Here is a 24,053-nt window from a genome sequence, read left to right on the forward strand (position 1 = left end):
AGAACTAAGATTGAAAGAGATCAGTCACATATATATAAAAGCTAATAAGTTACTTCTGAACTGAGCAATTCAATTAAAAAGAATATAAGACTCACTAGTTAAGAAATTGAGTCTCAAGATAAGAATATAAGTTTTTATATATAATGAGAATTCTGAGAAGTTTCAATCTAGATAATTTAAGTTATATAAAATACTTAAATCACATTCTCTGAGAATGTATGCATTGAAAGAATCAGAGGAACAGATCTTATACAACTTAATCAATAATTCATAACTTATAAAAGCAAAGATGCAAGATCTGAGTGAATTATAGTCATTCACAGCACTATCATCAGCATTGAAAAAGAAGAGACTTATAATTAAAAAGTCTCACAAAGTAAGAGAAATCATAGACACTTATGAATCAGATAATCTCACTTATTTCAATCTTTTCACAATTATAAGAAAAGAATGAGAAGAAATAAAGAAATCAGACAAACATCACACTTCAATAAGTGATGAGACTGTAGCTGATTGTATGATAATACACTGCAGACAGCAGGTGTAACATGACAAAGAATAGTCTCAAAGCAGCAGACTTGTACATGAGTCAGATCACAGAAGAAAAAGAAATTCAGAGTTGAATTCAACTATTTACACCAGTTCAATCACAGAGATCACAGAGGATGAACTATCTGAAATATTCACAGATATGTGAAATCAAGTCATCTCAATCTCTGAAAATGCTCAGAGATCAGATGAGATTAGTTTCAATAAACTGTTTACTATAGTGATCTGAGCAGGTGAAGAGAGATAGTATAATATATGAGACAGAATTATAAAAGATGAAAGCTGCTGAATCTAGTCACTGAACACTGTATTATATAGAGATTGTGTAAGAATAGTGACTAGCAGATAAAGAAAAAGTGTAAGAAAAGAGATGATGAATTGATCATCAACTGTAAGAATCAGCTGTAAAAGACAAATATTATTATACATATCTCATTCATTTTCATATGCTACATGTTAATCTATTTTCAACATCACATCATCTGAAAAATGTCAAAAAAACAAAGAAAATCTCAAAACTTGAGATCTGTAAGAGATTTAAGAGCTGCAAGCTGCTCTTATAATAACACTGTGTATATCTCTGATTTCTCTATCACTCTGCATATGACATTAATGTCATTTATCACAAGATTGACTGGAATGCCAATATAGAAATGCATACATGTATATGTAGAGAAATTGAAGAAGAGTATGAGACCTGCAGAATCAGAAGTTAGAGCAGAAGAAGCAGAGATGAAAGAAACAGAAGAAAAAGAAGACACAGAACTGAATGAATGACAGTGAGAGTTATCTGAGACTGAACACTTACAACTCAGTGTGTACACAACCTTCTCTGCAGAGAAGGAAGAGAAAGTGACAGAAGAAGCTTGAGAGTGAAAGAGAGTAGTCTCAGCAGTATTATCATCTTTGATTAAAATGGCCTCTGGCATCAGAGCAACTAAGAACTATTGTTAGCATACAAAACTGTAAAAGCAGAGATAATAATTACTGAATGAACACTCACTGATCTTAGAATTGTATGTGTAATTACAACATGCATGAGACTTCTCAGAAAGAGAGAGAGAGATATGAGAAAATGCAGAAAGCAGAACACAGCATGTGAACAGCTCATTCTCATAATAACATCTCAGATAAGATGTATGAGCCTCACATCTGCAGATGTAAAAGAGTACAATATTCATATTCTCATTTCTGAAAACATGAATATCTTTCACCTGCATCATGAAGTTAGATAATAGATGCTAGAGAATAGACTGATACAGATCTATCATTCTGAAGAAATTCATTAGAGTAGATATCTCTGTAATATTAAACTTTACAGTTGTGAAAAGCTTCTTAATATCTATGAATATTACAACTTCATACACAGTAAAACTCATAACAATTTTTTCTAAGAATAGAAAAATCAGTATTAGAAGAAAAAGATGAAAAAGAAAAAGACTTACAATCTCAATACTGTTAAGAGAGAGAGTGATTCTCTGATATAAATAAATAATTATCTTATCATGAATATTTAAAATAAATGTAATAATCAGCATCTATAACTGAGCTTCAGATAATCATGTTATACACAGTCTTTATATAATAAATTATTCTAGAAGTTGATAAGAAAAGCAGAAGTGTATATACTGAGAGAGATGATTTATTAAGTCTATATAACATCTTCTTGAAATGAGGAGAGCTGATAATGAAAGCAGAGATAGTAAAACCAGAAGTAGCAGAAGTGAGAATCACAGAAACAGAGATAGTGAAAGAGAAATCAGACACAGAGACAGATGTAGAAGATTAAGAGAGAGCAGCAGAGAAAGAAATAGAGAAGACAGAGAGAAACACAGAAGATCTGATTACATATGATATAAGTAATTTCTTTATTATTACATTCTTCAAGTTCTTAATCAATAATTTAATACTGAGTTCACTATCATCAGCAGATACAGATCTGTCAACACATGAAGATTCTATATAAATAAAAATAAATATATCAGCATCTGCATTCATGTAAAATTATATCAGAAAACATGATCAGAAACCTGCTGAGAAGAAAATGATTAAGAGTGTATAAGAAGATGAAGAAGATGTGTTATCATTTATAATAATATATTGTTCTGATAATTATTAGAAGATAAACAAGTTCTGATTACATTTCATAACATATTATACTTACTGCTAATGAACTGCTCAGTATAAGCACTACAATGACACTTGTTATGAAAATGAGAGATCATTGTCAGAAATGTATATAATGTGATAGATGAACAGATAGAAAGAGTTGAACAGAAGAAGAGATAAAAATCTTGAATGATAATAGTATTCAATGATGATGAAATGAAAAAGATGATTGAAAAATGAGAAAAGTTAGTGAATGAGTAATGTAATATAGTGAAAGTTTCTTTGTAAGAGCATATGCAGAATGCTAGTCAAATCAGAAATAGGTCACATAATTGTGAAATGCTAGTGACAAGCTAATTCACATGAAGCTAGGGTGTACAACATGATCATGTGAGTGTGACTGAATCTGGTGAGAGAGAATGTGATTCAGAAGAATGTACAACTGTTGAATAATAACACAGCCGCTTCTGAACTACTAGCATACACATACAAGTGTAAAGAGGCCATAGCGGCCGCTAATTAAATTAGCGTACGATATTACAATATATAAGGAGCCGGCGTACGCCTGTAATCATACACTGGCTCAAGCAACCTTTGAATCACAGTACTACATGATTGAACACTTCATTAAGTGAATATAGTGATAATATATCTTCATAAGCATCTTACTAAGAAGGTCTATATAAAATAATTCACTGAATTTAAAACAGATTCACTGAAAACACTTATCTATATAATTGAGAATAGTTTATACAGTCTGAACTCTGTGATGAAGATCTAATATAATTACTTAACAGCTCTGTTAAGTAATCTTGAATTTACAGTTAGTATCTATAATTCAGTACTCTGATATTATACATTCAGATGTTATCTCTATATAATAATCTATATTAATGATCTTAACATTATATCTGAAGTTTCTGAGAATGCTGATTAACTAGTGAGTATACTTAGTGAGAAATTGAAAGTCAAGAATCTATATCAGTCAATTAAGTATTTAAGTATGAAGATTAATTATTCAGACAAGGAAATTGATTTGATATATTATTAATATATTAAATATCTTATTAAAGATTTCTATCTTGATAATACAGCTATTATCAGAATATCAATGAAGAATGAATTCTATATTAATAATTTCTCTATATCTGAAAAAGAGACTGATTTCACAATTCAGTGATATTAATATGATGTGAGTTATTTAGAATATCTTACAGTTAAAACACATTCTGATATCACTCACACTGTCTTACTACTCACTCAATAAAACATTGATTTAACATCTTAATGTTGAAAGACTCTATTATATGTTATACATTATTTGAAAGAAATCATGAATCTGAGCATTTTCTACAGATGCAGTCTGTATAAGAGATTCATTTCTATCAATCTTTTCATTATTTCTGATTTCTGTGATTCAAAGGTTGCTTAAGCCAGCGTACGATTACAGGCGTACGCCGGCTTCTTATATTGTAATCTCATACACTAAATTAATTAGCGTACGCTATGGCCCCTTTACACTCATACATGTACACTAGTAGTTCGGAAGTGACTACATACACTAGTAGTTCGGAAGTGGCCGCATACACTAGTAGTTCAGAAGCGGCCGCGTTATTATCTGACAGTTGTACATTCTTCTGAACCACATTCTCTCTCACCAGATTCAGTCACACTCACATGATCATGTCATACACTCTAGCTTCATGTGGATTAGCTCATCACTAGTGTTTTGCAATTATATAATCTATTCCTGATTCAGCTAGCATTCTGTGTACATTCTCACAAAGAAACTTTCACTATATTATATCACTCATTCACTAACTTTTCTCATTCTTCAATCATCATCTTCATCATTGTCATCATCAAATGTTATCATTTTATTCAAGATTTCTATCTCTTCTTCTGTTCAACTCTTTTCATCTGTTCATCTATTATATTATACATGTTTCTGACAATGACTCTCTGTTTTCATAACAAGCATTATCATAGTACTCATATCAGGCAGTTCATTAGCAGTAAGTGTAACACATTGTGAAATGTGATCAGAACTTGTTTATCTTCTAATAATTATCAGAATAATATATTATTATGAATGATAACATATCTTCTTTATCTTCTTATACATTCTTAATTATTTCTCTTCTCAGCAGGTTTCTGATCATGTTTTCTGACATGATTTTGCATAAATGCAGATGCTGATATGTTGTTTTTATTCATATAGAATCTTCACATGTTGACAGATTCACATTCACTGATGATAGTGAACTCAGTATTAAATCATTGATTAAGAACTTGAAGAATGTGATAATAAAGAAATTATCTGTGTTATATATGACTAAGTCTTCTGCATCTCTCTTTACTCTCTCTATTTCTTTCTCTACTGCTTCTCTTCAATCTTCTACATCTGTCTCTATACCTGGTTTCTCTCTCACTATCTCTGTTTCTGCAATTCTCACTTCTGCTACTTCTGGTTTTACTGTCTCTGCTTTTATTATCAACTCTCCCTGTTTCAAGAAGATATTGTATAGACTTAATGAATCATCTCTCTTAGTATGTACACTTTCACTCTTCTTATCAACTCTTAGAATAATTTATTGTATAAAGACAGTGTACAATATGACTATCTGAAGCTCAGTCACAGATATCAATTATTACATTTATTTTAAATATTCATGATGAGAGAATTATTTATTTATATCAGAGAATCATCTCTCTTCTTAACAGTATTAAAATCATAAGTTTTTTTCTTTTCATCTTTTCTTTCTGACACTGATTTTTCTGTTCTTAGAGAAAATTATTATGAGTTTTACTATGCATAAAGTCATAGTATTTACAGATATCAAGAAACTTTTCATAACTGTTAAATTCAATATTACAGGTATATTCACTCTGATAAATATCTTCAGAATAATTGACTCATATCAGCCTATTCTCTGATATTTGTCATCTGACTTTGTGATGCAGGTGAAGAATATCTATATTTTCAGAAACAGAAACATGAATGTCATACTCTTTTACACTCATGAGTGTGAGACTTGTATATCTTGTCTGAGATGTTGTTGTGAGAATGAGCTGTTTGCATGCTGTGTTCTACTTTCTGCATTCTTTTATATTCTTCTCTCTCTTTCTGAGAAGCCTCATGTGTGTTGTAATTGCATGTACAATTCTAAGATCAGTAGGTGTTTATTCAGTAATTGTTATCTCTGCTTTTACAATTTTTATACACTAATAATAATTCTTAGTTACTTCAGTGTCAGAGATCATTCTGATTGAAGATGATAACACTGCTGAGACTATTCTCTTCTGCTCTTAAGCTTCTTTCATCACTTTCTCTCTCTCTTCCTTCTCTGCAGAGAAGGTTGTGTGCATATCAGATTGTAAGTATTCAGCTCTGAGTGACTCTCACTATCATTCATTCAGTTCTGTGCCTTCTTCTTCTTCTGTTTCTTTCACCTCTGTCTTCTCTGCTCTGACTTCTGATTCTATGAGTTTCATACTCTTCTTCAATTTCTCTATACATACATATATGCATTCCTATATTAGTATTCCAGTCAATCTTGTGATAAATGACATTAATATCATACACAGAGTGATAGAGAAATCAGAGATATGCACAGCATTGTTGTAAGAGCAGCTTGCAGCTCTTAAATTTCTTATGAATCTTGAGTTTTGAGATTTCCTTTGTTTTTGATGTTTTTCAGATGATGTGGTGTTGAAAATAGATTAAACATATAACATATGAAAATGAATGAGATGTATATGATAATATTTGTCTTTTATAGCTGACTCTTACAGTTGATGATCAATTCATTATTTCTTTTCTTACATTTTTTCTTTATCTGCTAGTCACTACTCTTACATGATCTCTATATAATACAGTGTTCAGTGACTAGATTCAGCAGCTTTTATCTTTTGTAATTCTGTCTTACACATTATACTGTCTCTCTTCACTCACTCAGATCACTACAGTAAACAGCTCATTAAAACTAACCTCACTCAATCTCTGAGTGTTCTTAGAGATTGAGATGACTTAGTCTCACATATTCACAGATGTTTCAGATAGTTTATCCTCTGTGATCTTCATAATTGAACTGATGTAAACAGTTGAATTCAACTCTGAATTTCTTTTTCTTCTATAATCTGACTCATGTGCAAGTCTGCTGCTTTGAGATCACTCTTTACTGCATTGCATCTGCTGTCTGCAGCATGTTATTGTATGATCAGCTACAGTCTCATCACTTATTAAAGTGTGATATTCATCTGATTTCTTCATTTCTTCTCATTCTTTTCTTATAATTATGAAAAGATCAGAATAAGTGAGATCATCTGATTTGTAAGTGTCTATGATTTCTCTTACTTTGTGAGACTTTTCAATTATAAGTCTCTTCTTTTTCAACACTGATAATAGTGCTGTAGATAATTATAATTCACTTGAGTCTTATATCTTTGCTTTTATAAGTTATGAATTATTGATTAAGTTATATAAGATCTGTCTCTCTGATTCTTTCAATGCATATGTTTTCAGAGAGTATGATTTGAGTATTTTATATGACTCAAATCATCTAGATTGAAACTTCTCAGAACTCTTGTTATATATAAGAACTCATATTCTCATCTTGAGACTTGATTTCTTAACAAGTGAGTCTTATATTCTTTTCAATTGAATTGCTCAGTTCAGGAGTAACTTGTTAGCTTTTGCATATGTGTGGCTGATCTCTTTCAATCTTGATTCTGTGTCTGCAACTGTTGCATCTGTGACTGCTGTATTTATAACTGCTATTTTCTTCCTCATCTTTTTCAAAGCATTCTTCAGGATGTGCAGATGCAATTCATACAACAGGTAGAATGATGAATGCTTAGTGACTGCATGCTGTCAGATTTGTGTGACTAATAGCACCTGTCTGAGATATTCATCTCATAATCTTGTAGGCTTGCTCACTAGATATTTTATCAGTATGTTATTCAAGATTTCATTCAAGTGTTTCATCTTCTCATTTGTCTGTGAGTGATATGATGTTGTTCTACAATGTCTTATCTGTAACTGGCTTATAAAATGCCTCACTGCTCCTTCTATGAGATTCACACTGTTATTAGTTAGAATCTCATGCAGCATTTCATAGTTGACATAGATCTCATTATGTAGAAACTTTATTATCATCTTCTTCATCATCTCTGAAACTGCTTTCATGACTGATCAGTCAGTAGTGTAATTAATAGCAGTGATTATTCATTGATTTTCATTTGATATTCATGGTAATATGTCTATGAGATTCATCTCTCATTGTTTGAACAGTTGTATTATACACTTCATCTGATATTGTACTTTCTCATGTTCTAACTCTTTCTTAGATTCTTTCATGACCTGATAATTCAAGTACTCATGAGCATACATCTGAATGTTCTCAGCTATGCTTGGCCAGTATGCTCTTGATTTGAGTACACTTATGAGTTCAGAGCTTTCTAAGTGACTGAATTCCTTGTACATATAAGTCATCAAGTCGCGTCTAAATAAAGATTCTAGATAGAGAGCTTCTGTGTATTCTAGATTATGATAAAGTATAACATCATTTTTCAATTTCCTCAGCTTGAAGTTCAGAAGCATCTCTTCTACTACTTTTACAAGATACTTGTTATCTGACATCTTGTCATTCTTTAAGCAAGAGATCATGGCATTCACTTATTCTGATTTCTTGTATTTTCTCAGTATGTTTAACATGAACATCTCTTATATTTAGTTCACAGAATTCTCACTTATGAAATTGAGTCTGTGACTGATTGTGTCAGGCATCACAGTGTTCAATCTCTTTTGATATTTAATATGAAGATTATACACTTGAAACTCTGAGATTCAATGTACTAAGTGTTTGAAAGGTTTTATTATCAATTGTAGATAGATGAGACTTTCATGATTCATAATCACTGTTATTATATGTCTGTTGTTAATATATCTATTTTATAATACCAGTGTGTGCTTGATTGCTAGTAATTTCTTTTCATATACTGAGTAATTGAGCTCAGCATCTGATAGTTTTCTATCATTGTATATCACTAAGTGCAGCTTGCTATTCTTACTCATCTGTAGAAGAGTATATTCAATAGCTTATTTAAATACATCTATCTTAATGTAGAAAGGTTTATCATAATCTGATTGAATAAGTACTGAGAATGTTGTTATATATTCTCTCAGTGTGAGAAAAGCCTCTTTATACACAGTATTTCAGATAATTGAACAAAACTTCTTCTTTCACAGATTCACATTCATTTCTCTTAAGAGATCTAAGAGTGATGCAGATATTCATGTGAAATTCTTGATAAACCTGCAGTAGTATGAGATTAACTTAAGAAACTGTTGTACATAATGTATATTTCTCAGTCACAGTCATTTCACTATAACATTCAATTTCTCTGAGATAAAGTGTATACAGTCATCACTTACTACATATTCTATGAACTTCAACTCTTTTATTTCAAACACACACTTGATTGATTTGATGTAGAGCTTATACTCTGTCAGAGTTATAAACACTTCATTGAGATACTTCAGATATTTGTTGTATAAGTTTGAAAAGACTAGAATGTCATTGAGATATATGAGACATGAGGTTTCATTCTGTTTATAAAGAATTATATTCATCATCATTTGAAAGATGACAGGCATATTTATCAGATTAAATGATATTGTCAGGAATTTGAACTTCTTTCATTGCATATTAAACACAGTTCATAAGACTGACAGTTCATCTACATAGATCTGTCAGTATTCTGAGAGAAGATCAATCTTCAATAGATATCAGGCATTTTCAACTGTATTCAACTGTTGTTGAATCTGTGACAGTGAATATTCATTCTTGATCATAAGCTTATTGAGTGTTTGATAATCAATACACATTCATCACTTCTCACCTGTCTTTTTCATAAATAGAACTGAAAAGCCTCATGCACTTGATAAGAGTTGTATAAGATCACATTCTAGAAGGTCAGTGATCTGATGCTTCTGTTCTTCAAGATATATTTGTAACAGAGAATACACATTCTGATTGACTGGTTTTGCATTCTCTATGTCAATCTCATGTATGAATCCTCATTTCAGTGACAATTCTGATGAAAGATCTGTTCAGAAGATCTTCTCATACTTCTTCAGAAGCTTCTTCATACACTTGTTCTTCTGTATATTCTTTATCTTGATTTTCTCTGCTTCTGAGTTTCATATGACATACAGAATGCTTTCAGATGAGGTCTTGTGAATTGTTCTCTTTGCTTGTTGATGTATAAGCAGATTTAATTCTTCTATATCAGAGACATGAAATGTCCTTCTCATATCAGTTGATAGAATTGTATGAATCATTTTCTTTCTATTGATTAACTGTATATAGCATGTACATCATTGAATCTGTGAATTAAACCTTTGAAATCAATTAAGTCTGAGAATAAGATCATATTCTATGTTCTGCAGCTCTTGTGCTTAAATATAGCAAGATCATTCTCTGAAGTGCAAGAGAACTCTTACTTTTACAGGTAATATTAAATATCAGTTATCAGATAATCTTATATATCAGAGATTCTTCACTCAGCAGACTTCTTTCAATCTTCAAATCATATAATTATCAATATATTGTGTAGAAGCTTCTGTGTTCACTAACACTTTTACAGTTATCTCTCAATTCTTATTCAAGTATCTCTTATACATTAACATTTCAGGTCTTAAGACATTGAGATGAGTGTTCACTTTCTCATCTGTATCTCAGTCAGAAGCCTGCTTTCTCTTAATATTCACAGAATTCAGAGAGTCATCTAACATGAGCATCTCTTTCACTTTGAAGACTTTTCATAGAATATCAGTAAGTGTCTTCAAGCTCACTGATTCTGCTAGTTTTTTAACTCTCTTACTTCTCTTGACTGTGCACACTGAGTGTAATCTTTTACATTATGATTTTAGCATCTGCAGTTGAAGCAAGCTTAATGCTCATGATATCAAGATTTTCACTCAGAGAATTTCTTTTTCAGAGAATTCAGTACTTTAATAATGACATTCAGATCTAGATTCATTGCATTCAGATATATAACTTGTATTATAGAAGTCTGATTATCTGTTCTTCACTGAGATATACTCAATTATAGTATTTTCTGTCACAATTGACTCACTTGTTTCTGTACAATGAGAATATTATATACTTTCTTCACTGTGCCTGACTGTGAGATTAAGCATTTTCATTCTGCTCTTAACTCAGATGTAAGATCATGAATGAAGATCTGTAAACAGAAAGATATTGAAAGCTCTTTATTTAATACAAGATAGTGTAAGCTGAAGTGTGTGAAGTATAATATAAGATCACTCACTTATCTACACTCAGTGAAGTGTTCATAATACTTATCTCATATATTCACTTTCTCAAAGTTGTGCAAGATTCACTTGAAAAACTTATTTTATATTTGTGAAAATGAATATCACTTCAGATCTGTGAGATTCATCTTTTCATCAGTTATTTATAATAACTTTGCTTTTTCATGTAGAAACACAGCAGATCTTAAGACTTGTTGAAATTTCATTGACTGTCTGTCTGTGAATTCATATTCAATTCAATAATATGATTATATCTGACTTAGTCAGCTGATTGCAGCATCATTTTTTCAGTCACTATTAAAGCTTAATAACTTCAGCAGATCTTTCAGCTTAATGTATTTCATACTTGAATTCTCATTCTGTACAGTGATCTCTGATAATATGTATACTTCTGAAGAGATTGTGAATAATTATAGTAAGATCTTCAGATTCAGTGTAGTTATCTATCTGTGTAAATGTTCAATCTTCTACTGCAGGTCTAAGATCTGATTTTCTCTATTCTTATTAATAATAATAATTATATTGATGAAGCTCTTCATAGTGAATGCTTAATTCACAGTGAATGTTAATTATTGTTTAACTTCTGTCTTGATCTGTCACTGTTTACACAAGGCCTCAATTTCATTTAGAATCCTTGTACATATACAAAGCTTCAATTCTGATTCAGTAATCTCAGCTGTTTTTCTTACTGCTTTGAGTAAATTCTCTGAAAGGTTCTATATATCTTTCAGTTCAGATAGTAGAGAAGAATGTTATTTGTATTAGCTAGAAGAGGTATTCATTTCAGTGATTTCTTATTAATTGTACAATGTCTATTGTTATATCACTGTGTTATTATATTAATATATCATTCTATCACTATATCATTATATTGCTATATTGTTATATGATTTCTGTTATTATTATATAACTTCAGTAGTGATCACCTCTCTCTTTTTATTCTTCTTTTAAGTAGGGAGCAGACTTCTTTGAATCTGGTTCACTGCTCTTATTCTCTTTCTCACATCTCATCTGTTCATGTCTCATATATGGCATTCATCTGAGTGTGAAGTTTTTCCTTAATAAGTGAAGTAGTATCAATCAGATGCTCTTCTACTCATCACTCTTTATACACTATCTTTTGAGGCATTTCTAGGATCACACTGACATGATAACTACAAATTGCTTTATAGGCAGAATTATCATGCTCTGAAGAAGCCTGTGCTTCTTACTGATTTTTTTAGACATGCTATCAGATATGATTCAAAGGTTGCTTAAGTCAGTGTATGATTACAGGTGTACACTGGCTTCTTATATTGTAATCTCATACACTAAATTAATTAGCGTATGCTATGGCCTCTTTACACTCATACACATACGCTAGTAGTTCGGAAGCGGCTGTGTACACTAGTAGTTCGGAAGCGGCCGCGTACGCTAGTAGTTCGGAAGCAGCCGCGTTATTATCCGACAGTCATACGTTCTTCCGAACTACATTTCTCTGATGATTTCTATCTATTCTTCAGTTACTCAGATTCTGATTGAGCTAATCTCTTGAATAATAATAGAAAATTAACATTCAGCTATGTTTTTAAACTTGTAGATAGTCTGATTTCATAACATTCAGTGAAGTAATCTTATATATCTCTAAGTTTCAATGAGACTGAATATATAACTCTTAGTGAGACAGTTCATGAAGTAATATGAATTCAGAATTTCATAATTGAGCTTGACTTTATTACTACATCTTCAATACAGATTCTCACTGATAATAAGAGTGTTATAGATCTTATAAAGATGATAGTCATTACAGTCTGAAGTAAGCATATTAACACACATTTTCATTTTTTATATTAATAGTTGAATTAGAGAGTTATTAATTTAAAATACATTCTCATTACTCAGATAATAGCAGATGAACTCACTAAATCTCTAGACACTGTGATATTTATACAATTCATGATTTTACTAGATCTTACAAATGTAAAAGTTGAAAATGTTTAATTTTACATTTGTATTTAGTTTTGACAGACTATCTTAATAATTTGAGTGTTTTTGTATATAATTCTTATTATCTTAAGAGAAGATGTTAACTCTTACAGCTATTGCAGTTAGTAATCTCACTAGATTATATAACTCATCATTATATTATGTTCTTGTAAATAGATCTATTAATATAATCTTCAACTATTCTACAGCTTCTTCAGATATTCATTACTGTTTTAATACTGAATTGATAATTATGTCATGAGCTAATTTTAAATAGTAAAATCAGGTCATGTAAGTATTGAAGGTCTTATAGTTGATCGGCTCTTCTACTAGCAGTGTACTGATGATGATTGAGCTCTTTTACCTCAGTAGTCTATAGTAAGTGATGATATTTTACAAAGTATCTGAGAAGAAACAGTTTCTGATTATTAGTTATTATTATTATTATTATTATTCTTCCATTATACTCATATGCAAGCGGAGCTTATGATGAGTCCTTGTGTGATGTTAAATACAGGTCAAGTGTTGGTTATACAGGAGGAAATACAGGTGTTGAGACCATGCCAAGATAACAAGAACATAGGAAATACAAAGAAGTGACAATTAGATACATGCGATAATAACTTCCCAGCCCAGGAACATAGAGCGATTCATTGAAGCGATTTGTACACCTCTGTATTTATTAGGAACCTGAGGTGCTTGAGTTCCGGATTTAATGTATCCCCTGCGGGTTTCGAACCCACGCGTCTTGGTTTCCCATGCCAAGGTGCTACCAGGTGGCTGCATTAACCATTCAGCCACCGGGGCTCTGATTATTAGTAACATAGAAATAATTTACTCAGTACTCTACTACTCTGAGTATAAAAGAGAATTTCAACTCAACTTCATAGATTCATTATTTCTATATTATCTTAAAATCTTAGAATAATAATATTCTCACAATGTATCTGATTTTTATATTCATATCTCAAGTTTTTAGAATAGAAGTATTGTAACGTGGCGGGACCGAAGCGGTGGCTAGTTGGCGGTGTCACATAGGGGTAGTTGTTTGAGAAGCTGTATGAGTGAGCTTGACTATCTTGCTTGAATAGTGAGCTTGTAGGCTACAGGGTTATTGCAAGAATATCACAGATATGATACTTAGTATACTAAGAAGATTGTATGAGGCACACAGTAACTCTTGTATATATTATTCCTCTAGAAGAAAAGAAATGAATCACTGACTTCTTTGATGAGGAGTCAGCATCTAGCTATTCTATATAGACAATGAGTGAATACTCTTCTTTCATTTCATAGATGAGAATAGCCAGAGTAATACCTCAGCAGCATCTCATTGTCAAGAAAGAGTAATCTGCTGATCTTGTATAGAAGCAGGGTTCTCATATTCATCAATTGAATCTTTCTATAATATATTCAAATGATGTCATAGAGTGGTTGGAAACCAGTTCAGATGACCTGTGAAATGGATGAAATTATTCACATGAAAGCAATGAACCATGTGAAACTGCAACAGGGCCTTGGCATGACTGGGAGTGTAACAATGCCCTCCTCTTTAAGAGCATAGTTTCTATGCTCTCAAGATTACTGGATTAGAAATTATCTTTGTTGTATAGCAACAGTTATCAACTGATTGACAGCATATGTACTGTGTGTGATACAAAGGAATAGATGAGTTTTTCTGCTGACTGTGTAGATCTTTCTTTTCCCATCATCATTCAAACCAAACATGTGGTAAGTGAGTTCCTTATATATTGATTTGAAATGTGAAAAACATAGTTAACAAGTGACTTACAGATCTCTCAATATATTTCATTCTATATATGAAATTCTCTACAAAAGTGATATGTTTTAGAGACAAAGCTAACAGTAGTAGCAGGATTTTTCAAAAAGATTCTCTCTCTCATGAAACATTTTTCTTTTCCTCTCTCTCAATTGCAACAGTGAGTGCATGAGAGTATCATTCTTGAAGAACAATCAAGGACTTATTCTGATGTTTTCTAGTGAGTAACAAACATCTTCATGGTGCAGCGGCAGCCTTCATGGCCGCCAAGAAAGCCAGGTTGGAGGTGGAGACAGCAGTGTCAATGAGCTGTGAAAGCATCACTCTCATTGTCACATCTCCTTCTTCTCCTGCTTCTTTTACAGCTGCAGTGATAGTCACCATGCCTTGCAGTGAGATGTCATCCCTTCTGCTGATTAGTTCATCCATATCCAGTCTGTTCTCTGCCCCCCTCACCACTATTGCAACACTGCCTCCCCCCCCGGCCAATACAGTAGCATATGACCCTGTGTGGTCATTCAGAGAGGAGCCTGAGAAGAGCTTGGTTTCAGAGACAGTGACTTCAAGAAGCTCAATCTGTAGTTCCCCTTCTACAGCACACCTGAGCCCTGCTCAGAATGCTGCTGAGTTGAGTTCACAGAGTTCTGCAGTTTCTTCATCTTCTCTCTGTGAGAAGGCTTTAGTGCAGTCTCTGATCAGCACTGCTACTTGTCTGCACTGCATTAAGCAGCTGAAGAAGAGGAGGATTTTATACACTCATCTCTTCTCTCACTTTCATTGTTTCTGTTGTGTCTGTAATAACAACTCCTGTCTTCCTGTAAGTATCACTTCACAGAAAGACATTATGTCAGTTCTGACAAGAAGTCTAGATACTCAAGCAGTACAGAGTGAGAATCTCAGAGCTTTAAGTGTTGATAGATTCTGTCAAGGCTGAGAAGGTCTCTCTTGCTCATCTGCAAAAGGAGACAAAAGCATGAATCTTCAAGATGAAAAAACACCTCAGAATGACTGATCTCAAGAAGAGGTCAGCCAGCATTACTGTTGAAAGTGCCACAGAGATCAATCACTGATTGAAGAGAATCTTGCTTCAGTTGAAGCAGATGACTGAGATGCTTTGTAAGTTAATAAGTTAATACTTTCAGCATCTCTCATGCTCTTCTGCAGTATGCTTCTCTGCAGCACTGCAGTGCTAACTTCTCAGCAGACAAAGATATCAGTGCCAGAGACTTTAACAGTGAAGAATGAGTTTGATGAGAATGTGATTATTGATGAGTAGACTCTGATCCCTCTTTTTACTTTTTCAGCAGACTGTAGCTCTATTAGAATAGCAGCAGTCTGCAGATCAATAATATTAATCTTTTTATTAGTTTTCAATATTCCTTTTCTCTAACTGCTTCAGGAATTTTACACTTGTGTAGTCTCATTAAACTTCTAAAAACTCTTTGAGAGAAAATAGAAGAAGAGTGCTACAGAGTCTACAAGACATCAGCTCACCATCATAAGATTATCTCTAAAAAAACCCTTTGAGAAAAATGAGAAGTCTCAAGTAGCATTTCTTATTCAACATCTCTGATGTGTAACAGAGCAGTCTCTACTAGTCATCTCATAGATTGCAATCTCTTTCTCAGCATTTTTCAAATGCTCAAGCAGTTTTCATGAATTCTCTGATAATGAATATTCTTCTCATTTGATAAGATATTGAAGCTTGCTGTAATATATTCACTTATTCAATATTTTCTCTACAAGATATTCAGTATCATTCTTGATCTCAATGTTATTCAGCTGAGGCAGCTCTGCTCTGAAGTGTTACTTATAGAGCTTCAAATAGAAAATGTGAAAAACAGAATGAATTGATTTCAATTCTGTGAGTAATTTCAACTTATATGTCTGCTTACTCACTACTCTTGTTATCAGAAAAGATTCTAGTCACTGCTCACTGAGCTTCTTACACAGTCTCATTATCTTGATATTCTTTGCTGAAAGTAGCACTTGATCCTCTATTAAGAACTTCATTGAAAGATGTTTTCAATTATAGTATTTCATCTGCTGCTTCTGAGTGCAGTGAATACTTTTCACCACCTTCTCATGAATTTTATTCAAAAGCTTCAATCTCACTTTTACTTCTGACACTGAGAGATACTTCATTCTCTGTACCTGTCTGACATTCTGACTGTCTATTTCTTTCTTTGAAATATTGTCTGCAACATCACTGAGTAACAAAGAATTATATTTATAACAAGCATAGAAAGGAGATATCTTTAAGATTGCATTCTTTACATTGTTATATATGAATTCAGTGATCAGAAGATGTTTGAGTCAATTATTCTGATAATATAAACAGAACACTTGAAGATGCTGTTCTAGTGTCTGATTCTGATATTCAGTCTGGTCATCAGTCTGCAGATGAAATACAGTACTAAGAAGATACCTTATTATAAGATAATAGTAAAAAGCTGATCAGTATTTACTGATGAAGAGAGATTCTCAATCTGTTATCAATGATTTCAGAGCACTGTGATCACAAATAATGATATCTAAAAACAGGTCAGTCAATTCAGAGGCTTTAATCTTTTTGTGAGTAGAAATATATCTGGTCATCTTCATGAAGCAGTCAATAATGATCAAAATTGAGTCATATTCTTTGACTCTTGTCAACTTCAGCAGGTCAACTATGAAATTCATTGATAGATTCTGTCATAAGCTCTTTGAAACAGGCAGTGATGTCAACTCACTGTATTGCTTATATCACAGAATCTTTATTCTTTGACAGACATTGCAAGTTTCAACATACTCTTTGACATCTGCTCAGAGCTTGTCTCAAGTATATTTACATTTTAGAAGCTTCTCAGTCTTCTCTAACCTGAAGTGTCCTGCATGAGAATCATTATGATGAATTCTTAATAACTTCTGACACACTGTCCTGCTATAAGAGACAAAGACTGAATCATTCAGCAGTAGAAGTTCACATTCTTCTAGTTATCAGTGACTTGATTTCTTAGCAGCATCACCCTGCCCAGGGCCTGTCTCTTTCAAGTTCAAACTGAATCCTTTCTTCTTCAACTTTTAAATTTGAGCTGCAGTAGAGGCATTCCTCTTCTGTAACTTATCAATGAATTTCAAAAGTAGTCAGATTGAAAGGTTGTAGATCATTTCATTCTTTATCAATTTAATGATTGTAAGATATGACACAAGAAGCTCATGATCTTCAGTGTCAGTCTTCTGCAGAGACTCAGGTTCTCTTTCATCTTCTATACTGAGTTGCACAGCTGTCTCTTCAGCGCTGTTCCCAAGCTTTAGAGAACTTCAACCCCCTGCAGCCAGCTTCTTCTACAGTGATGACAGAGGTCCTTTTGTAGAATTCTTCTTCATATCAATGATATTATAATCAGACTGTCTAGACAGTGTGTCAGCAAGGTTAAGCTGACCTGAACAGTATCAGATATAGAAATCATACTCTGAAAGCAGCTTCACTCACCTGACTTGATATTCTGTCAAGCTCTTTGTTATCAAGAAGTAATGCAGATTTGCATGATCAGTGAGAACTTGCACTGAGTACTTACTACTCTGAAGATAATGTCATCAGATCTTAAAGGATTCAACAATTACTAACATCTTCTGATCATGAGTATCATATCTTTTCTGCATGAGTGATAACTTCTTGAAGAAGAAGGTCACTGATCTTCATTCACAGCATCTTATAGACTCTGTGAAAAAGTCTTCTCTCACAGACAATTCATTGCCTGTTTTCTCAGAGATGATTATTCCCTGATCCTTTCAACATTGAAAGGCCTTCAGTGTCAACTGTGAAAAGATTTCACAGATCTCATTCTCAGATGCATCAGTCTCACACTGACTGAGTAAGTTGGGATTAAAATGATTCAGTATCATGACATCTGCAAAAGCTTGTTTCAATTCTGTAAACACCTGCACAGTGCCTTGAGTGAGAATAAACAGTCCTGTTTTCCTGCCTTTCACACTTCCCTTCAACAGATCCATAAGGGGGGCAGTAATTCATGAATATGCATAGATGAATCATCTGTAGAAATTCACAAATTCTAGAAACACCTGCATCTCACAGTACATCTGCGGTGCTGATCAGTTCTCAATGACAGAGACCTGGCTCCTGTTCATTGAAATGCCATTCACCTCAACAATATAACCTAAGAAATCAATCTTCTGCATGTAGAATGAGCATTTTTCAGTGTTTGCATAGAGTTGATACTGTCTCAAGTGACTCAACACTTCTCAAACATGGATATCATGTTCTTTCTCTGATTTCAAGAAGATTAAAATGTCATCCAGGTATACTATGCAGGAGATGTCAACAAGGCCTCACAGCACCTCATTTATATAGATCTGGAAGATGGCTGAAGTGTTACAAAGATTAAAAGATAAAACAAGATATTCAAAATTGCTGTACTTGGTATGAAAAGCTATTTTTCAAATGTTATCTTCATTAACTCTGATTCTATAATAGACATTCTGTATATCAATCTTTGAGAACATCTTTGCTTCAGATAATTGATCAATCATCTCATCAATTAACAGTAATGAATAGCAATTCTTAACTGTCATCTTATTGAGACCTCTGTAGTCTATGCATAGACATAGTCTATCATCCTTCTTGGACACAAAGAGTATAGACGCCCCTGCTGAACTCTTTGATGAATATATTCAGTTCTTTGATTGCACTTCTTCAAGATATTTGCACAGAACATTCAACTCCTTTACAGACAAGTTGTAAAGAGGCCTGTATGATACTGTTGCATTATCTTCAAGATGAATCTTATATCACATCTTGATATCAGGAAACTTCACTGCTTCCTTTTCTGAAAAGACATTCTTAAAATCTGTAAAGAGACATTGTGTATATTCACCTTCAATGACAGATACTGCTGCTAATCTTGCAGTGAGAGTGATGACTTCTTCACCTGTTCTCAAGTCTCAATCACCTGCTATGCAGTATATCAACTCAATCTTTTTCTCAAGATTCTTTCAATGGAACTCTTCAGATTCCTCTATTACTGCCTCTTCATCAGTGAGGCAGTACTGCCATGCCTGAGTGACTCAGTCAATGAGAGAATTGTTTTCTCTCAATCACAGAAGACCTAGAATGACATTCTCATCTATGATATTGACTGTGTGAAGAAGCAGACTGCTCTTCTTGAAGATTTCTTCTGAGTCTGTGATCACACACTTTGCTTGAATTATGTTAAAACAGTGACATTTTGTTCCATCTGTAAATTTTGCATGATCTGACAGACCTATCTTCTTTCAATTCTTCATCAAAGAAAAGAAATAGAATATGAAGTTAGCATTTATCTCAGAGTCAAGTAGACATCTCACTGATATCTTCTCATTCAGAGTATGCATTGTGATTATAACATGAACTCAAAGATGTGAGAATTATCAATCCTTTTCTTTCTCTTCTTTATCTTCTGTGAATATGTTTGCTAGAAGAGAAGTTGACTTTGAGAAGATGTCTTCTCAGTTTCTTTCCTTCTTCAGCTTCTTACAATCACTGATATAGTAATCATCAGCTTCACAGTTGAAACAGAGATCTTTATCAAATCTTTTTTAGTGTTTCTTCACAGTGAGTGAAGAATCAGAATACTTGAAATTCTTCTTTACTTTCTCTGCACTGAAGTTATCATGACACTGTTTAGATTTCATCATTGATTGCTTAGAAGAGATCTTATTGACCTTTTTCTCAGAGAATTAATTATTCAAATAGATTCAGAAAGTCAGGTTGACAAGCTCAGTGTGATTGATTGATGAACTCTGATACTGTAATATCATTGTCTGCACTTTGTGAGTCAGCTTCACAAGATAAAGCTGTGTTTTTAATTGATTCAAATCATCAGTCAATTTCTCTCAATATTCTTCAAATCTTGCATTGAAATTGAAAGGATTTTCATCATCTTGTTGATATAATAAGTTAAACTGCTGCACTGCTGTGAAGCTGCAGTTACAGTAATCTTCAATTTGATTCAGTAGAAAGTTCTTGAATTCTTCTCAAGTTATGACAGCATTGATATGCTCAAGCTCTCTCTTCTTGATAACTCAAGTAGTCACAGAGATGCCTTCAAGAAGGTTGACAGTGTATATTACTTGTATCTCATGAGTATTATACTGGCTCAGATTAAGGCAGAATTTCTGTTCAAGAGTACAGATAAAGCTGTGAAATTCAGACAAGATGTTTCTCTTATATCTTGATGAATCTCTGATCTTAATCTCTCTATCTTCATGATAGATGTAGGTGTGTAGGGGCTGCGGCAGTGACAGGATGATTGAAGAGCTCATGTCAAAATGCACAGCAGGTTCAGAAATCTCAGATTCCTGCTGAGATAGAGGTGTACACACTCTAGAGAATGATGTAGTGTTTCTTCCAGAGAGTGAGGTCAGATCAGTCTCAGCACAGGTGTGTAAGATTATATCAGTCTGTTAGAGCTTGACTGATTCAAACATGTAATCAGATCAAGTGATTTGAATTGTAATGTAATGAGACTGAAGCAGTGACTAGTCAGCAGTGTCATGTAGAAATAGTTGTTTAAGAAGCTGTATAAGTGAGCTTGACTATCTTACTTGAATAGCAAGCTCATAGACTACAGAGTTATTGTGAGAATATCACAGATATGATACTTAGTATACTAAGAAGATTGTATGAGGCATGCAGTAACTCTTATATATATTATTCCTCTAGAAGAAAAGAAATGAATTGCTGGCTCCTTTGATAAGAAGCCAGCATCTAGCTATTCTATATAGACAATGAGCGGATACTCTTCTCTCATTCCACAGGTGAGAATAGCCGGAGTGATACCTCAGCAGCGCCTCATTGCCAAGGAAGAGTAATCTGCTGACCTCATATAGAAGCGGGGTTCTCATATCCATCAATCAGATCTTTCTATGATATATCCGAATGATGTCATAGAGCAGTTGGAAACCGGTTCAGACAGCCTGCAGGATGGATGGAATCATCCGCATGGAAGCGATGGGCCGTGTGAAACCGCAACGGGGCCTTGGCGCGGCCGGGAGCGTGACAAGTATTATCTCAAAGTTAACTAATATATTTTTAAATATAGAAATTTTAATTCAATTTCTTATATAAAAAAAAAAAAAAAAAAAAAAAAAAAACTCTTAGAAATTCTGAGATTAAAAAATATAATTATTTTTAAGAGTATATATCTATCTTAAATATAGATTTTTTTAAAATATTAAAGAAATATTTCTATTCTTCTTCTCTTTAATTATAAGCTAAGATGATTTTCAAATCTCAAAGATATATAAGTATATAGTAATAGAAAGTCAAAGTTGAAGAATCTGAAAAATTCTTATAAAATCTCAGAAATCTTCATTGAAGATGAAACTGTTTCTTCTCAGACTCTCTGACAAGGATTGCTCTGAGCACATGACTTGTATCAAAAGTAGGTTAGTGTCATGCCAGATTAATAATGCTGCAACCCGCTCAAACCGAGCCAGAGGGTCTGAGCCCGCTGAGATAACAACTTTCCAAATTTATCTCCTACAGTTGCCAAATACTCGCCTAGATAGAACTGTCTCGAGGAGCGTGCCGGTGATGGCGACAACGGCAACAGCGCCCCAATACCTCGAAGGTGATACTTCGGCCGACTTTGGCGACTTCGTCAGCACCCAGGATGAGGAGCTTGACTTCGGGGAGGTTATGGAGCCCTGGAAGAAATACGATGAAAAGGACACTGCACATGTCTTATATCCCATTTGCCTCGGACAAGAACTCAATGAGAGAGATACTTGGTAGAGCATAAAATAGGCTCTGGGGGTTTCTCCACCGTATGGATGGCCCGCGACCTCCAGAACAAGCGGGATGTAGCCCTCAAAGTCATGTCTTCGGGGGACGGTGGTGAAAATGAAACCCGCATTCAGGACGAGATCCTTCAGAATGGAAAGGATGTCTCTCGCCTCATGACATATTTCGGTGATGTTTCTCCTCCCTAGAAACAAGTGTCGTCACAAGGTTTTCGTTTTTCCTATGAAGGGGCCATGCCTTCACCCTGCAATCTTGAGAAATCTGTCCATAATCACTCGCAGGTCCGCTGCTAGGCAATTGCTGTATGTCTTGAGAAACCTACACAAAGCTGGAATTGTTCACCGTGGTGAGTGAATTTTGCCTTCCACTCTCTGTTCGGTTGATGTGAAATCTAATGGATATCCTACAGATCTGAATGGAAGGAACTGTATGTGGGGCATTGGTTCCTCTCCACAGCTTTAGCAGGAAGGCTAAATACAAAGGCACTTGGTCAGCCGCTAAAGCAAATCATACCGTTTGTCGAACTCTGGAAGCAGGGAGAGCTTGTCCATCCCATTGAGATTCCTGTGAATCTCCACACAGAGAAAATTTACCTTGGCGACATTGGTCTGGCAATGAAACTAAGCGATTCTGTGACTCAGCATGGCTACTCATCTATGCAACTCTGCTCTCCAGATTGACTTCATAGGAAATGTCCAGGTTTTGCCTGTGACATGTGGAGTTGCATGGTCATCTTTGCAGAGCTATACCTTGGCCAACCACCTTTCCCTATCCTTCTCAAAGGGGGAATAATATCCGGTATTGTCAGGTGTTGGGGTCCACTGCCTGATGGGTGGAAGGGCCTTTATGCTCACCCCGGAGGTTAGATTCTTGGTATGACCAGCATACAATCCCCCATCCAGAACATGACCTTGCTTAAACAATCGCATACTTTCGTCCTGAGGCCGATCTAGATGAGCGAAAACATGTGCTCTCCATTCTATCTAGAGTATTTACCTACTGCCCGGATAAACGTCTAACTACTACACAGCTACTAAGGTACCCTTCATTCAGAGCTATCATGGACAGATATGGTTGTTGATATCAAGTCACTCGACATAAGAATAAGCCAAAATAGTGGTAGTGAAGTCTTACATAGTAGTAGGGTAGTCCTGGTCCTCCTCCCAAGACCGGATTTTGTCTTTAGCACCTTTTATCCGGTTCTTATCGCGATGTTCCTGCGGAATAAAAGCCGCCTGATTATTGTAACTTGACGTGGACTAAAATCTCGCGATTGCCGGAATCAAAGAAACCAGGACCGAAACATCGTAGGGTAGGGTCCGACCGACGTGTATGTAGTAGTCTGACAACTTAGAACCAGGGGTTACCGTGGGAGTATAGATTCTCTGAAGAACGCTCCATCTTCTCAATCTTTGTGTGTCCATACAGTATATCACGAGTAACTCAAGTAAAAGGTGATTGAAAAGCGTTCAGTGTCCTCTGTGGAGGCGATCTGTGCACGGCATTAGTTAATTATAACTAGT

The 24,053-nt window shown here is 34.1% G+C and overlaps 3 protein-coding genes across 3 annotated transcripts; 2 read left to right on the top strand and 1 right to left on the bottom strand.

The window, feature by feature from the left end:
- Positions 1–14,981: 14,981 nt before the first annotated feature.
- Positions 14,982–15,522, bottom strand: BDCG_17149 (uncharacterized protein; the record flags this gene model as incomplete). The annotated part of the gene is made up of 2 exons (XM_045426299.1): positions 14,982–15,320; positions 15,517–15,522. The coding sequence occupies 2 exons, from the start codon at positions 15,520–15,522 to the stop codon at positions 14,982–14,984; spliced, it is 345 nt and encodes a 114-aa protein (XP_045281316.1).
- A 6,798-nt stretch (positions 15,523–22,320) lies between these two features.
- On the top strand, positions 22,321–22,521 carry BDCG_17150 (uncharacterized protein; the record flags this gene model as incomplete). The annotated part of the gene is made up of 1 exon (XM_045426300.1): positions 22,321–22,521. One exon carries the CDS (start codon positions 22,321–22,323, stop codon positions 22,519–22,521), a length of 201 nt encoding a protein of 66 aa, XP_045281317.1.
- A 38-nt stretch (positions 22,522–22,559) lies between these two features.
- On the top strand, positions 22,560–23,210 carry BDCG_17151 (uncharacterized protein; the record flags this gene model as incomplete). The annotated part of the gene is made up of 3 exons (XM_045426301.1): positions 22,560–22,703; positions 22,759–22,832; positions 22,940–23,210. 3 exons carry the CDS (start codon positions 22,560–22,562, stop codon positions 23,208–23,210), a joined length of 489 nt encoding a protein of 162 aa, XP_045281318.1.
- Between the last annotated feature and the right edge of the window lie 843 nt (positions 23,211–24,053).

The sequence above is a fragment of the Blastomyces dermatitidis genome, assembly GCF_000003525.1.
Source record: "Blastomyces dermatitidis ER-3 genomic scaffold supercont1.5, whole genome shotgun sequence".
NCBI classification, from domain to species: Eukaryota; Fungi; Ascomycota; class Eurotiomycetes; order Onygenales; family Ajellomycetaceae; genus Blastomyces; species Blastomyces dermatitidis.